Source organism: Nematolebias whitei, chromosome 22 (genome assembly GCF_014905685.2).
Source record: "Nematolebias whitei isolate Nwh7 chromosome 22, NemWhi1, whole genome shotgun sequence".
Classification (NCBI taxonomy): domain Eukaryota; kingdom Metazoa; phylum Chordata; class Actinopteri; order Cyprinodontiformes; family Rivulidae; genus Nematolebias; species Nematolebias whitei.
In genome coordinates this window covers 12,971,431-12,987,369 of record NC_056519.1, presented here as the reverse complement: position 1 = coordinate 12,987,369, position 15,939 = coordinate 12,971,431, and the positions used below count along the sequence as shown (strand labels likewise).

The 15,939-nt window shown below is 33.8% G+C and overlaps 1 protein-coding gene across 1 annotated transcript in view; it reads right to left on the bottom strand.

The window, feature by feature from the left end:
- col7a1l (collagen type VII alpha 1-like) overlaps positions 1 to 15,939 on the bottom strand; it is a 67,243-nt gene that overhangs the window by 19,563 nt on the left and 31,741 nt on the right. The window contains exons 44-76 of the mRNA XM_037696170.1: positions 15,825 to 15,896; positions 15,659 to 15,718; positions 15,534 to 15,569; positions 14,367 to 14,447; positions 13,973 to 14,008; positions 13,750 to 13,794; positions 13,196 to 13,267; positions 13,023 to 13,058; positions 12,709 to 12,735; positions 12,523 to 12,561; positions 12,381 to 12,443; positions 9,581 to 9,619; positions 9,416 to 9,469; positions 9,248 to 9,280; positions 7,972 to 8,037; positions 7,293 to 7,337; positions 7,176 to 7,211; positions 7,069 to 7,095; positions 6,917 to 6,988; positions 6,516 to 6,578; positions 6,257 to 6,274; positions 6,137 to 6,172; positions 6,016 to 6,054; positions 5,887 to 5,922; positions 5,642 to 5,770; positions 4,916 to 5,011; positions 4,314 to 4,514; positions 3,827 to 3,934; positions 2,923 to 2,967; positions 2,435 to 2,509; positions 2,080 to 2,136; positions 1,934 to 1,978; positions 1,708 to 1,791 (exon numbers count right to left, since the gene is read on the bottom strand). Coding sequence (XP_037552098.1) covers positions 1,708 to 1,791; positions 1,934 to 1,978; positions 2,080 to 2,136; positions 2,435 to 2,509; positions 2,923 to 2,967; positions 3,827 to 3,934; positions 4,314 to 4,514; positions 4,916 to 5,011; positions 5,642 to 5,770; positions 5,887 to 5,922; positions 6,016 to 6,054; positions 6,137 to 6,172; positions 6,257 to 6,274; positions 6,516 to 6,578; positions 6,917 to 6,988; positions 7,069 to 7,095; positions 7,176 to 7,211; positions 7,293 to 7,337; positions 7,972 to 8,037; positions 9,248 to 9,280; positions 9,416 to 9,469; positions 9,581 to 9,619; positions 12,381 to 12,443; positions 12,523 to 12,561; positions 12,709 to 12,735; positions 13,023 to 13,058; positions 13,196 to 13,267; positions 13,750 to 13,794; positions 13,973 to 14,008; positions 14,367 to 14,447; positions 15,534 to 15,569; positions 15,659 to 15,718; positions 15,825 to 15,896 — 1,971 coding nt within the window. The remainder of the gene's footprint in view (positions 1 to 1,707; positions 1,792 to 1,933; positions 1,979 to 2,079; positions 2,137 to 2,434; positions 2,510 to 2,922; positions 2,968 to 3,826; positions 3,935 to 4,313; positions 4,515 to 4,915; positions 5,012 to 5,641; positions 5,771 to 5,886; positions 5,923 to 6,015; positions 6,055 to 6,136; positions 6,173 to 6,256; positions 6,275 to 6,515; positions 6,579 to 6,916; positions 6,989 to 7,068; positions 7,096 to 7,175; positions 7,212 to 7,292; positions 7,338 to 7,971; positions 8,038 to 9,247; positions 9,281 to 9,415; positions 9,470 to 9,580; positions 9,620 to 12,380; positions 12,444 to 12,522; positions 12,562 to 12,708; positions 12,736 to 13,022; positions 13,059 to 13,195; positions 13,268 to 13,749; positions 13,795 to 13,972; positions 14,009 to 14,366; positions 14,448 to 15,533; positions 15,570 to 15,658; positions 15,719 to 15,824; positions 15,897 to 15,939) is intronic.

Here is a 15,939-nt window from a genome sequence, read left to right as displayed (position 1 = left end):
TACAAAAAAGTTGGGACTTTATTTATTGAGAGGCTGATTTTTTTAAAGTAAAAATGGGTAGAGGTTTATCAATTTGCAAAGAGCTATAAAAAATACTGGAATAATTTAAAAAATAATGTCTCCATAGAACATTTGGAAGACTTTGACTAGTCCATCCTCTACAGTTCATAATAACTTAATATAATCAAAAGAGTTCAAGAATCTGGAAGAAACTTTGTAGACACAAGACAAGGCAAAAGTCAATATATTAATGCAGAAAAGTTTATCCAGATTTTAATTAATCTGGCAGAAACTCAGACTAAGAAGGTCCAGGACTGTTGAACAACTAGAATCCTACATGAGACAGGAATGGAACAAAGTTCCTCTCCAAAACCTCAAGCAGCTGTTCTTCTCAGTTAGATGTTTAGAGACTGTTGATAAAAGAAGAGGCTTTTCAATGGAAACATCACAATTCTTTTTGAGATGTGTTGCTTCCATAAAAATGAAAATTACTAATTTAAATCATTGTAATTTTGTAATTTCTTAGTTTCAACATTTGACATGTTTACTGTACACAATTCCCCAACTTTTTGGGATTTGTGTTTGTGTATGTTGCACAGTTTTCTGTGCAAAACAAGATATTAAATTAAAAATAACTAATTAAAATAATCCTTAGATACTTAATATAGTGCATACAAAATGTGTTTAATGTAGATTATATACAACCTTTATTTTGTTTGGACATGTCTAGAGGAGGGACAGTGGGTATATTGGTAGAAGGATGTTAGAAATGCAGCTGCCAGGAAAAAGACAAAGAGGAGATCTATGGATGCAGTTAGAGAGGACATGGAGGTAGTTGGAGTGAGGACAGAGGATGTAGAGGACAGAGAGAGATGGAGAAGGATGACTCACTGTGGCGACCCCTGAAGAGGGAAAAGCCGAAAGAAGAAGATTTTGTTTGATCAAAACATTACATTTTTCTTTTTCCAGTAAAATCCTAACAACTTGATATGATTTTGTCAAAAATGGTTCCAGTCCAACAACTCTAAAAAGATTTTAATACAGTAGATGGACTGCTGAACCTATTATTGTTCTTCAAAACGTAGTAAATAATTCTGATTTGTTGCAAATGTATGTTTAGGGTTTTTGTTCAAAATCTCTGTTTAGATGTGTACTGGGATAGAGAAAGGCCACTAGTGGCAGCTTCTGTGCTACAATATAATCCAGTGTTTTGGATATTTTTGACATCTAAATGGACAAGTTTCAATTTTCACTCTTCTGCATGTAGTTCTAACATCTTTTATTTCCTTTTGTAAATATGTTAAACTTGAATTTGAGTCAAGTGGCAGCTTGGAAAGTTGGTGAATGTTTACCAACAATTTAATCACAAGAGCCATAAAAGGCTGATAAAAGGTTAATAAAAATATAATTATTTAAATAAGGGTCAACAGACAGTCAGAAATAGCCATTGCATTGCCTCTGTGGACCAGAGGAAAATAAAGCATTTTTCTAAGATAAGTTTAAAAAAAACAATCTGTAAAAATTGTAAAGGTGATAGAAAAATAATTCTAAATGACAGGAAGTAGATATTTTCTGAATCACATTCAAGGTACAGTTTGAGATTGTATCAAGCTGAAATGACCACTCTTAAAGGATCAAGTTAACATTATTTTTTTATTTTGTTTAGTATGCATGTACAACAGAAAATAAAGTAATGCTATTAGTTACCTGTGCATCTGTTTCTCTGTCTGAGGACAGTAAATAACTGGAGGTTTCAAACTGGTCAGGACTGTGTGTGGGGAACAATCCCTCCTGTTCAGATGAACAACACATAAATACTAAATATTTCAGGCACAACAGAGTGATGCACAACCAAGTTTAGCAGTAAACCTCCCATTTTTAATAAGTAAAGGGGTTTTTGTTTCACTTGTACAACTTAATTACATATGCTTACCTTTTTATCTCCAGGATTGGGGAATTCATCTGTTTGGACTTCAAGCTGCAAGCAACAAAAACATATTTTACATTAAAAATGAATCATAACATTTATACCCATTCCAGCTGACACAGATGAGAACATTCTCTTTGAAGCAACTTTACCTCTGTGCTCTCTGTCTTCTCATGAGAGGATGAGAGTTCATCTGGGGGAAGTTCTTCCTGTAAAAAAAACCCCAAAAACTCTCATTATAACTTAAACATGTGCACACAAATAATACGCTGAGCAGATGCAGTGAGCTGTCATGACCAACTAATTTATTCCTAATAATTAAATTCAGGTAGTGGGTGTGTCATTAATCAAGGCTTTTTAGTATTCATGTGGGCATGGATGTATTTGAGTTTCAAGAGTTGACGAGTATGCAGACTTAAAAAAAGAAAGAAAAATAGAATGTACGTCATCGACAGCACATTTAAGAGTTTCCAGCAGTGCCTGAATTACTAATTTAGTGCTTCCTACCTCGTATTCATAAGAGTAATCTTCACCATCATAAAACTCCTCTTCTTCTTCTTCTTGTTTTTTCTCTTCACTTGTCTGAAGACAAAAAAAAGAAGATTATTAAAGGAAGATTCTAATACAAAACACCATTTGTTTTATTTGTGTGACTAAAAAGAATAAATCTGAGTAATAACAGAGCGACACATTAGTAAAAAAAAGAAAAGAAAAAGAAGCACGCGGACATTTGGATAAATGCATGCGAGCGGTTACATAAGCCTCATCATCTGTCCAATAACTTGGTAATTCAGTATATAACTTTTGCATTAGGTTAATTTCTAATTATGTTTTTATTAATTGTTATGACCAAAGTGTTTTTTTCTGCACACATTATGTTAGGCTGTGTTAGCACATGTTTTACAGGGTGAGAAGTGTTAGTTTCATTTATTCAGTCGGGATAAGAGTGACGTTTAGTTTCCAGGGTTTAGTCTAATCCCATTCAAGACATTTACCAGGCGCTGTCTTTGCCTCTTACGACGTCCTTTATTTCCTTTGCCCTGGTTAAGAAATCAAGTCGAATAAAAAGAGAAAAAATAAGTACATTTTCTCATGCTTCAAAAGGCGTAGATGAAATTTTAAATTATGATGGATATGTTTAGGGTGATATAGTTAACGACTACTATTAGTTTTTTTTTTTGTTTTTTTTAAAGCCCAAGTAAAGGCATTTAAAAGGTGTAAATTTATCAGTTTATTATAAGTATTTATATTATTACCCCAGGACCACACCAGAAGCTCCATGTTTCCGCTGACTGAGTTTAATCTTTCCCACTGATTTGAGACATGGCGTGTTTTTAATTATTCACATTTCCAAACACATTAATTCATTTGTTGACTAAATAAAACAGATGTAAAAATCCACCTGCAGACACATTTATAATCAGTGTAGATACTGTTAGGATTTGATATCCTGATGCATGCTCAATAATCAATAATGTTAGGATTTGAGTTCTTAAAGTCCAAGAAGCATAAATTCTGAGTAGATTCTGAGTTAGTTTTACTTGAATTTTATTTTATGTTTGATTTTTTTTTAAACTGTACATCTCATTAGTGCCCCAACTCCTGAATGTCTGAATACAGAAAGAGCCTGCTCCCATCTGCAACAATTTAACTTTGTTGCATAAGGACTCAAAATGACATAATTCAATGGCAGAATTTTAATCTCTACATGTCTTTGAAAGTTAATTTTCATACTTTAGTTATTATTATTCATTTCTACACAGGGAAAGTTGAGCTAAAACGTGAAACCCTGATATGGCCCTTAATTATGTACATTTATTCTAAACTGACTGAGCAGCATTTTAAGATTTATGTATTTTTAAACTCTTGTCGATAATGAGAAAGTCTCAGCAGCTTTACTTTCCCACGCTCTCTGTTCTTCTTCTTTGGTGCAGAGATCTTCTTCAGTGGGTCTTCCTGACTGAGGAGAACAGTCTCCACCACAGTTTCAGGTACCCCTGAAACCGTCTGAACACAAATGTACACATTTTTCATGTTAAAAACACAGATTATAATTAACATGAACTATGACTGCCACCAAGATTTTTGTGGTGGGTTTTAAAACAATAGGTTTAGATTTTATTTAATTATTATGCGGAAAATTTAACAGTGTATGGTGAACGTATCGTATAATTATTAGGCAGTTTAAAGAAAGCTATTTTAAAGGATGGTTTATAAAATTTAATTTTAATAATTAGGAGCCAAATGGAATAATGGAAGAGGATAAAGGCAAATAAATAAATAAAATCTGTCAAGACAGAGAGATGCATTAATGGAAAGTGTTCATTTCAAACCATCTCAAAAATGTTTAGAATTTTCAAATATGTATATTTTATAATATCCACACCTCGTTTATAGTGGTATAATTAAAAGTAGAGTTGACTAAAGTCAGATTTATTTTGAGTGAAGACTCGTTCCTGTTCCAGTCTTTAATCTCGGTCCCTCTGGATCCCGTTAACTTGGTTTCAATCTGGTTGAGTTTCTGCTGATCATCGAGTGTGGTGATGGTCCAAGAGGTCGGACTCGCTTCAGTTTCATTTAAAAAATCCTTTAGAAACAACAAAAAAGGAAAAAAGTGAGATCATATTTTGGAATAAACAATCTAGGGTAAAGACTAATTTGTCTGGAAAAATGTGCATTGTGAGAAAATATGTTTTCTATATTTAGTTTCCTTCTCTGGTTTATTTAAATTTACATAAACAAATAAATTCCCTCTGAGCCATGATGGCCTTACCTTTAAATAACCAGTGAGAAGAGCAACCATTTTTTTAATCTGTTTCTTGAATCAAGGTATCCAAAACTTTTATGCTCATAAAAGTTTCAAATTAGCCAAATATAGACCCTGAGAATCTGAGTTATTGTATAAGCCAATTTAATAATTTAAAACTAGAGGCAGAAATATTTTACCTACTTTGTAGATACCTAACAATGATTAATGAAGTTACTTACGGCCGACAAAGGTTCAGGAAGCTGCTCATCTGAGACGGGCTGCTGATTGTCCAGCTCTGACTGCGGCTGGCTGGTGAGGTCAAATTTCAGTGACCTCTGTTTAAAAAGAAAAACAACTTTATTTTCCAACTTTTCCTCTAATTATAGGCGATCTGCAGATGCACACTCAAATATTTCAATTAATTTTATTGATGCAAGTGTCTTGTGACTGAAACATGAACATAAAATGAGACAACAGGTCAAAAAGCATCGATACGGCGTTAAAAACTCAAACTGAAAGAGAACGGGGCTGTAAAATATGCAGATGGGAAGGGTTACCTTGCAGTTGTATTCCATCAAGGCTCAGTGTGAGATTATTTTCTTCTTCACTGAACAAGTTGTGAACTATTTGTGTCTCTGAGCTGACAATTTTCAAACATTTGATTTAGTTTTGCAGAGTATTTCAATGGTTTAAATGTCCTTGTTTTGTTTTTTTTTTGTTTGGTTTTTTTGTATTTATGTGGCTTTAAAATAGGTGTTTTCAACTTATGTTTTAAACTAATGCTTATTGGGTGGACCTTCAAAACACAATATTAACCTTCAGTTCAATGACATTTTGTGGACAAGAGAACCTCTGATGCTTCGAACCTTTGAGTCTTATAAAAGTAGGATAATTCAGTATTTCCTCTGCATGAATAAGTAACAAGACAGCAGAAAAATTAGAATTCATCCCCAAAGACTGCATACCGTGTTCTCAGAGATGACGTTGGAGGTTTCTGTGTTCTCTTTTATTTTCTTCGAGTTGCTGAGCACATGAAGCAGCTCCTCTATTCCATCCTGCAGCAGCCTGTCAATCAAAGCCTTCAGCAAAGGCAGCTGTGACAAAAAAAAAGAAGTTTTATTTAGATGGTCAACTTCAGATTACTCTCCTATTACAATACCGTGACAAATTCTATTATCCTAATGCATACATGGTAATGCAAAGAGCTCACCCTTATACCATAGTCTTCAAACATCACTTCAATGTCCTAAAATAGAAGCAAGATACATTGTTCAGGGATTTATTAATGCAAAATGAAAACACACATCCCAGAAAGGGAATTACAATATCATAATTCAACCTTCATCTCAAGAGACCTTCCAGGAGCTCCGGCGTCACCCTGCAGAAACACAGAAATACGTAAATGTAATAAAAATAACACAATTTCCATTTCCATGTTTTTAAGATACAGCACTTATCACCTTCTCCCCTTTAAGGCCTGTTTCTCCTTTATCACCCTGCAAAAAAGACAGATGAAATGTTGGGACCATTTCTGTTTTGCGTTTTGAAAAGCTTCTATATGAACAACATTAGCATCTTACCTTCATTCCTGGTGAACCCTTTATATGGGAAAAAAAGAAAGAAAGAAAAAAAAACCAGAAGAGCAACACATTTTAACGTGCATCTACATCATGCTTGCCATAAAGTTTGTCTCCCACCCAAAACAACCATAAAGCCATCACTGATAACTGAAACCCAGAGTAGGTGCCAAATGAATTATGTCATAAGGCAGAAATAACGTGCAATTATTCATGAGCTGTACATGCTGTATGCAGAAATATGATGAGTAAATAAACTAACAGTGGCCCCTGGAGGACCCATTGGGATTGGAAAGGCTTGTCGAATGTCCTCAACTGTGGCGCCCTGAAAATAGATACACACACAGAGACACAGAAAATACTGATGTTAAAGATGTTTTGGTGGATGTGGACCTGTTTTTCCTGAAAAAAGCACAAAGCTAAAAATCAGCCTAAACAATGCTGGCCATGAACTGTGATCCAGAAAATTTAATTGAAAAGATAAATAATTTGCAAATGTTAAATACAATATCATTTTCTAAATAATAGTTTTTTATTTAAGCTACTTGCCTAATAAATGTACAAATCAGTTCTTACTTTATGAATAAAACCTGTAGGTAATAATGGTTATGATTACATAAATAACAGTCAACTACTAAAGCTTGTTTTTGTTTGTTTGTTTACCTCTGAAGTGACGAGCACTTGTCTACCTGGCAAACCTGGAGGTCCTGGCTCACCCTTACTTCCATCTTTACCCTATTAGAAATGTTTTATTTAAAAATGTCTACTTCAAGTCTACAAAAATCGTGTTGTTTTAACATTTAAAACATACTTACATTTGCACCTGGATCCCCCATGTCGCCCTTTAATTAAGAGCAAAGTTAAATCATGTTTTCAAAAAGATGTTTAAAATTTTTTATTAGGTCTAAAACATTTTTAAAACCTTTTTTCCATCATCTCCTTTGGGTCCCTTTTCTCCCTGTGAAACAAACACATTTCAAGTAAAAGAAAAATATGTGTAAAATCCCCAAACATACTCAAAACAGTTTGTGTTGCTCACATCTTTTCCAGGCTGGCCTCTTTTCCCATCAACACTAGGCCTCCCCTGTGGAAAGGAACAACAATCTGTGTAGATGTTTCTCAGACTGGTTATTATACTGGTTCATGCTGATTAAACACTACAGCACATTATATTTTCCTGGCTTTAATCTGGACTCCAGTATTGATTTTAATCAGTTGGGTGGTCTTGCTCTTTTGCTCTATTTTGAGTTAATCTTTTATTTTTGTGTAGTGGTTTTGTTTTGTTTTATAACATTTTAGTCTTCAGTTATGCAGTTTTTTTTTTTTTTTACTATGTTCTTTCTTGTTTATCATTTCTGCAATGAACCCAGTTTGTCTTGCTTACTGCTTCCCAGCCACACCAGGTGTTGGTATAACCTCCACACCTGTCTGTCACATCATTTCCCTCAGTACTTTAATTTTTTCAGCTGTCTTCAGATCCTCACTTATTGAGTCTAGTTAGGTTTTCTATGGTCTTGCTCAGCTTCAGGTTTCAGATGTACAGTATGTGCACCCATTTGAGATGGGTCTTTTGCATTTAATTTAGTTTCTGCACCTGCCTGCCTGTGGTGGTTCATTTGTTTGGGCTCTCTGCAACATTCTCCACGATTTATAAAATCCTGCATTTAAATAATATAAAAAACCCAGCTTCAACCAAATGGATTCGGTAAAATACTCACCGGTGTTCCCGGTAAACCAGGCATCCCAGTAATCCCAACCCCACCTTGATCTCCTTTTTCTCCTCTCTGTTCATACACAAAAACATTAAGGTGTAATCTTATATTTGTCAAATACAGACAAATGTAAAAAGCAAAGAGACAGTTTGAGGATGTGATTTCCTTAAATAAAAACATTAAGCCATTTCAAAAGCTTTCAAAAAGTTACTCTAGTTCATTACATAAAACAGCACAAACAAAAAAAACATGAAAAAAGGGTCAAATCTATGATGACAACAACAAAACAACAACTGTTTAACATGAAATAATATACAGCTCAATATGCAAAAGTGCATATGTTCAGTAGTTTGTCTTTTTTGTATATCCAGCTGTAAATGATCACAACTGAGACACAGATTCAAACACAGCGAGATTTAATCACCTCCATTGAATTGGTCAGACATTAGTTCATTTATTTTCCACACAAAAAAGCATGTGGTCATTTTGTCTAAAATCTTAAAACATTTCTGTTTTTACATCATTCTTTGTCATTGTAAAATAATATATAAAGCACACACACTTTAATTTTTTAATTAAGTTAGATTCAAGACAGTTTAAGTCAATCTAAAACTAAATATAATGGTGTTGGATTGAATTAGATTTAATTCCCAATTCATGGTTATATTAGTCAAACTAATAAAGTATTATATAAAACCAGTGGGATTATTGTTAACTACAATTATGTATCATTAGATCATATTTTTCTCTTATTTGCAGTATCTTCTAAGAACAGTATCTAATGGTATAATACATCACATTATAATAATCTAGACCCAAATAAAAGGCACAAATGGATGGATAATTGCTCAATTTAAAATTTTAATTCACATTAGAAGTACATTTCTATTAAAAATGGATTGATATCTTAGTTCCTATAGCTTAGAGAAGAGTCAGTGTCACCAGCAGTATTGATCACAACCATAAAGGAACAAATAATTCTTAGTATCAATACATGTACAGACAATACACTCAGCTCTTTTTACCCAATCAAAGTGCAATAATGTTTACATATTGTTGAAAGGTTACAAATATATTAAAACCCTTTTTACAATGCAGTCATTATTACAATAAATGTATACATTTCTAAAGTTTTTGTGGGCACTGCTTTGAAGCATTTTTGACCTACAGATACTTTGTTACGTGATCTTTCAGGTAACTAAATTTGCCATCTGTGAACTGTCTGATTTTGTTCTTTATTGCTGTTTAAAGGAAATAGATGAATTGACACTGCAGAACTCACCAAACCGGGCTCTCCCTTTAGCCCCTTGTCACCCTACAATAGTCACAAAACATCTTGTTACTACATTAGTGATACTCAGATCAATGATGTTTGCACAGCACAACTGCTTCATTTAATTTCCCTCTGGGATTAATAAGGTATTTTTGAATTTAAATTTGAATTACCAACCTTCATTCCTGGTTTTCCTGGTACACCATCAGAACCGCCTCTTCCTGAACCACCCTGCAAAACAAAAGCTTCAAACCTGAACATACTTAAATCACTTTTAGGGCTTGCTGAGGAAAAAAAAAAAAGAGAAGACGATGCTATGGAGTTAAATGTTTGTGATTATACCTGTGATGATCCTGGTAATCCAGGTTTCCCTTCAGGACCCTGAAAAATAAAAATAAAATAATATTAAAGATATTTCCTATTACTGTCAGGTTTTTAATCACAAAAAGCATATTGAATACCCTACATTTTTTTGTATGTCTGAGCAACTTGTGTTTTAATGAAAAACAAATCACATTGCAAAGTCAAAGTGGCAAAGATTCAATTCAATTCAGTTTATTTAAATAGTGCCAAGTCACAGCAGAAGTTGTCTCAGGGCACTGAACAGAAATATTCATATAAAATAAGTAAACAGAAACATTCATATTTAAAATAATAATTTAACATTATTTATCTGAGGAGCAGACTGCTTTGAGTTTAATTCCATCGCAGAACTCTCATCTTGAGCAAGCATGAAGGTGACAGTGGAAAGGGGAAATTCTCTCATGAGGAAGAAACCTTTAGCAGAACCAGGCTCAGGACAAGCGTCCATCTGCTTCAACCGTCTAGGTTTGGTAGGAACAGATAAACAATGGCAGGTCAAGAATCACATGTTAAGATAGAAATAGTATCAAATGAAAACTATTCAATTTTATCAAATCATTTAAGGAAATGAGGTATATTTGCCCTCTATTAGTCTAAGTTTAAGAAAGAATGACAAGCCGATCCTAATTATAGGATTTATCAAAAAGGAAAGTTTTAATCCCAGTCTTAAAACTGGACAATGTGTCAGCCTTACAGACAGTAACTTGAAGTTGGTTCCACAAGAGAGGAGCCTGATAACTGAAAGATCTTCCTCCCATTCTGCTTTTGGAAACTCTAGGGACAGCAAGTAAGTCTGCAGTCTGAGAGTGAAGTGCTCTGTTAGGAAAATATGGAACAATAAGATCTTGAATATAAGATGGAGCTAGGTTGTTGAGAGCTTTGTAGGTTAGAAGTAAGATTTTGAATTAAATTCTGGACTTGACAGTGGAGAGAAGCTAAAACTGGATAGATATGATCTCTCCTACTAACTCCAGTTAAGACTCTGGCAGCAGCATTTTGGATTAACTGAAGACATTTTAAATAAGTATTTGGACACCCAAAATAACAAACCATTGCAATAGTTCTGTCTAGACGTGACAAATGTATGAACCAGTTTTTCTGCATAATTTTTAGATAAGATGTTTCTAATTTTAGCGATATGCATATGGAAGAAGGTGGTTCTAGTAAGTTTTTAATGTGGCAAATAAAAGACATGTCCTGATCAAAAATAACACCAAGATTTTTAACATTAGAGCTGGAGGCCAGATATGCCATCCAAGGAGGTTGAAAGATTGAACATTTTATTCCTAAGATATTCAGGTCTAAAAACTAAAACCTCAGTCTTGTCTGTGTTCAAAAGCAGAACATTTAGAGTCATCCAGGTTTTTATGTCTTTAAGACATGTTTGTAGTCAGAATAGCTGATTGGATTCATTGGGTTTCATGGACAAATATAACTGTGTATCATCAGCATAACAATGAAAATTTATCCCATGCTGTTTAATAACATTACCTAATGGAAGCATATACAATGTAAAGAGTATTGGTCCAAGCACTTAACTTTGAGGAACTCCATGACTAACTTTGGTGTATGATTAAGATTCATTATTTGCATTTACAAACTGGAATCTATCAAATAGATATGATTTAAACCAATTTCGAGCCGTTCCTGTAATTCCAATATCATGTTCAAGTCTCTGTAAAATAATATTATGATCAACTGTATCAAATGCAGCACTGAGGTTTAACAGGACCAGTGTAGACACCTGTCCATTGTCAGAGGCCATGAGAATATCATTAATAACGTTCACCAGTGCAGATTCAGTGCGGTGGTGAGCTCTAAAACCTGATTGAAACTCTTCAAACAGATTATTTATTTGCAGATGATCAGGTAACTGACCAGCAACTATTTTCTCAAGAACTTTTGGGATGAAAGTTAGATAAGATATAGGTCTATAACTGGCTAGGATTCCTGAGTCAAGGTTATGTTCCTTAAGTTAAGGTTCAATTACAGCAGTCTTAAAGCTCTGTGGTACGTAACTGTTTATTAGAGACAAATTAAGCAGATCCAAGACATGGCTATTAATTAAGGGATATATGTCTTTAAATAACCTGGTTAGGATGGGATCTAGCAGACATGTGGATGGTTTTGATGAAGTTATTATTTTTGACAATTCAGAGAGCTCAACAGGACAAAAACAGTCCAAACATAAATCAGGTTCTAGTGACATTTTAAAAGTTGTCTCATCGGACACAGAACCAGAGGCGATACTAGGAATGTTGGTTTGAATTTTTTCCCTAATTGAAACAATTTTATTTATAAAGAATCTCATGAAATCATTATTGCGTATAGTTGTAGGGATACATGAATTAACAGAGATAGGATTTCTGGATAGGATCAACAGAGATAGTTTTTTTTTTAAGCTGGTAAAATTACAATTATGTGAAAGAAAGATACAACTGATGAAAAGGGAAAATGATAAGGGGAAAAAAACAATTAAATATGTGACTTAAGACAAATATTTTTTTTACAGCATTTTATAATTTACCTACAAAATAGATAATATCAATTGAAACATGCAGTGTTACACTGTGTTACAGTGTTAGATATTTATTTATTGGATTAATTAAAATGTATAAATATTATAGAAAGCTTGAAGGCTGGGGATGATTAGTAGTTTTTGTTTAGAACATTTTATATCATTACTGCATATGACACTTTATTCTTTTCACTGTTGTGAAAATTTAGTCAAGCATCAGTTTGACTTTGATAAATGCAAATGAAGTGACAGATTACTCACTCTTGGCCCAGGTACACCTGCTTCCCCTCTCAAACCAGGCTGACCAGACTCTCCTGGTTCACCCTGCAGGAGAGGAAAGGAAAAAATTGTAATAACAAATCTGAACAAGTCAAATATTGTTTCATGTTGTTCTTTAAATTACCTTAATCACTCTGGTCAGTATACTGTTGTCTGAAACAGTCTGATGAAAAACAGAGTGACACATCAAACATTTCAGAAACAGACTTTTGTTTTTGTTGTGTGTGGTTAAAATAAATGCTGTCAAACGCTGAGCACTCGTTTAATCTGATAGGAAAGCTGTGTAAAACAATAAATTAGATTTGTTTACTTGTGTTCCCGGAGGTCCTGGTTTCCCCTTTGTGACAATGCCAGCATGGTAGGAAAAATACCAAAAAAATGCTGTTAAAATCTAAAATTCTGTTTGCAACACACAAGGAAATTAACACGTTCACTCAGGGGTGACGCCCACAAAAAACTAATTAATTATTAACATATCAAAACAGAAATCATGAAGTCACAGGAGGATAGTGGGGTTGTAAAGATGTGAAAGGTTGACTGACGAAAAAGAATGATCAGAACGCAGTCAGTGGGAGAACAATGATCATCGCCACCTCTGAGAGGAGGAGATAGAGTTAAACATACCGGCTCGCCTTTATCACCTTTCATTCCATCAGTACCCTTCAGACAAAAGATAAAAAGTTAAAAATAAACAACTACAATGATGATGAACACAAAATATTCTCAATGAATCCCAAAAAGCAACACAGGCCATTCTGCCTGGGTGGACATTTTAACTAATGAGTCATAAAACTTACGGGTTGACCAGACTTCCCAGAGTCACCTTTTTCTCCAGGGTCTCCTGGCCGCCCTGGTAACCCCAGAGGACCCTGATCCAACAGTAAGAATGGGATATCAAAAAACATATTATTATATATTAATGCATATTTTAAAACCACCATGAGCTTTGTTGAGCAACTTATTCAGTGTTAATAGTTCACAAACTGATTAAGAACTGAAAATAAAACACACAATAGATTTTTCAGACATCAGGATGAATTGAGTTTTCAGGAAAAAAAATCTGTGCAAACATCTTGCTATTATCAAACTAAAAATCTTGTTCTCACAAATCAGGATTCAGTTTTGTTCCAACTTCATCATAAATATAGTTCAGTCAACCTGTCCTTTAATACAAGCTACTATTAATTAGGTATGCTGTTTGCAGTGATTAGAACGGTTGCATTTATAAATCTCTGCATTATGTAAATATTTTCCTCCAAGTTATCTTTAACTGTACAGCAACTACCGATAATCATCTATTATAGATGATGATATATGTAGTTTTATTTGAATCATGATGTTGACAAAATACCCTTATTCCTCTTTCACCAGATTCTCCAGCTGGCCCTGGTTCACCCTACAAAAGACAACATGAAATAAGCAGTTCCCAGCAATATTTCATGTTCAGCAATAAATTGGTTATGACTTTCCACACATGCAAAAAAAAAAAAAAAAAAAATGCTGCTTAGAAAGTGAAATTTTAAATGTTGACTGAAAAAAAAAATCACAAGTACTAAGTTAAAAAACGACTGTACCTTTATTCCCTGTTCTCCCATTGCTCCAGATACTCCCTGTATAGACAGTTAACAATAATTATAATTTTACAGTAATTAGTTATAATTTTGTTTATAGTAAAGGTAATTAGCATCTCTACAAACATTTACATATTATAAAAGACAAATTTTGGAACTCACTTTTGAATTTTATGTTAATTTAAAATCTTTTGCACATAATTTAATAAACATTTTGAACATCATCATTTATGTCCTTTTGTCCCAGCATTCATTACGTAGTACCGAGTCATGACTGAATCTTAAATCCGATGTTTTATTTTATTTTTTAACAATATATTTAAAAAATATATCAGAATTGCACTGCATAATATAAAATATTTTTATTGCCATTAACAACCACTCAGGATTTACTTACATCTTTACCTCTTAATCCTGGATCGCCAGGCTTGCCAGGTAAGCCAGTACTCCCTATCTCACCTTTCGCACCATCTCGTCCCTAAAAAACAACTTTGATTTAAAACTTGAGCACATTTTAATTATTATGGATAAAGTTTTAAATGTTATCTTATTTTTCCTCATAAGGAAGACAAGAAGAAAAACATATTGTCTGTCTTGATCTGGTTTTTAACAACAGAGGAGGAAAACGTTTGCTTGTCAAGCTGCTAAAATCTTGACTGTATACACCTGCTTGTGACCAGCTTTGTCTGCCTGCTGAGGGATGCTGGGTAAATAACACGCAGTCAGTTTTACAGCATTTTTGCTGTAAACAGCTGCCTGTTGTGACTGTGAATGAGGTTGATTAAAGTGATCTGAGAGGAAAGCCTTTACATGAAAAATGTTAACAAAACCCTGCAGAGTGAAACATCAAGTAATGACTCATCGTTGGCTCCCTTCTATTAAAGCACAGTTAATATACATAAACCTATATATGGATAAAATGGTCTAAATACATTCACTGACAAAACTTGTCCAATGTGATGTATTTGTGAGAAATATAACATTTGTTTTTTTTTTAGTATCTGGTGAAATTGTGCAGCAACTAAACCTTTTCTGTTATCGTTGATCAGTTTAAGACTCCAACTTTGGGGGAATTTTAGTCCAACTTCAGTTTGGCATTTATTTTCCTATGAAATACTTGCTTTGACTTTTCACATTTCTCTTGATTTAGATTTAAAACTGACTCAATATAATTTAAAGAAAAGTTTAAAATAATATTTTAAGGAGAAAAACTTGAGAAACGTTATCTGGCTGCAAAATTCTATTTTTCTTTAGATTTGGTCCTCCTCAAAGATAATCAACTTTCTGATGAGAAGCAAGGACTTTCTGTTTAGTGCTGCAATACTCTGTTTCATTCGTACCATGATCTATTTCCACAAAGTCTAGAAATCAGACTGTAATAAAGCCCGCTTATTAATTAAAACCACCTGAACTGCATCTTGAAAAGAATTACATCACAACCCAAAATTATGTATGCAAGATTATTTTAATTAATAAATAACTGACTAAATATGTTTCAATTAAGATTTCATTAGTTTCATGAAGTTTTAGGTGTAAATGTCTTAAAAATTAAAAATGTACTTACTTTTGGTCCTGGTTTTCCTGATAAACCAACATTTCCCTGTGAATTGTAACAAATATAAAATATTCATGTTCTTTCATGCTATAAAATGGCACATAAAAACAGAGTATAAGCAATACGTGACTCACCCGCTCACCATTTTCCCCTTTTGGTCCTGGCTGTCCTGGAATCCCAAAACCAGGACTTCCCTGCACATATTGAATCAGACAACATTTTTTAAAATGTATTTACCGTTTTTATTTTGGTGAACTGGACCAAATCTAAAAATGACAGACATATTTTTTATCCATCAACCTTTTCTCCTTTGTCTCCTTGGTCTCCTTTCATTCCCTGAGGACCTGTGGAACCAACTGGACCGACGTCTCCCTGACAGACAGAAAGCACAAACACACACACATCAGTCAACATG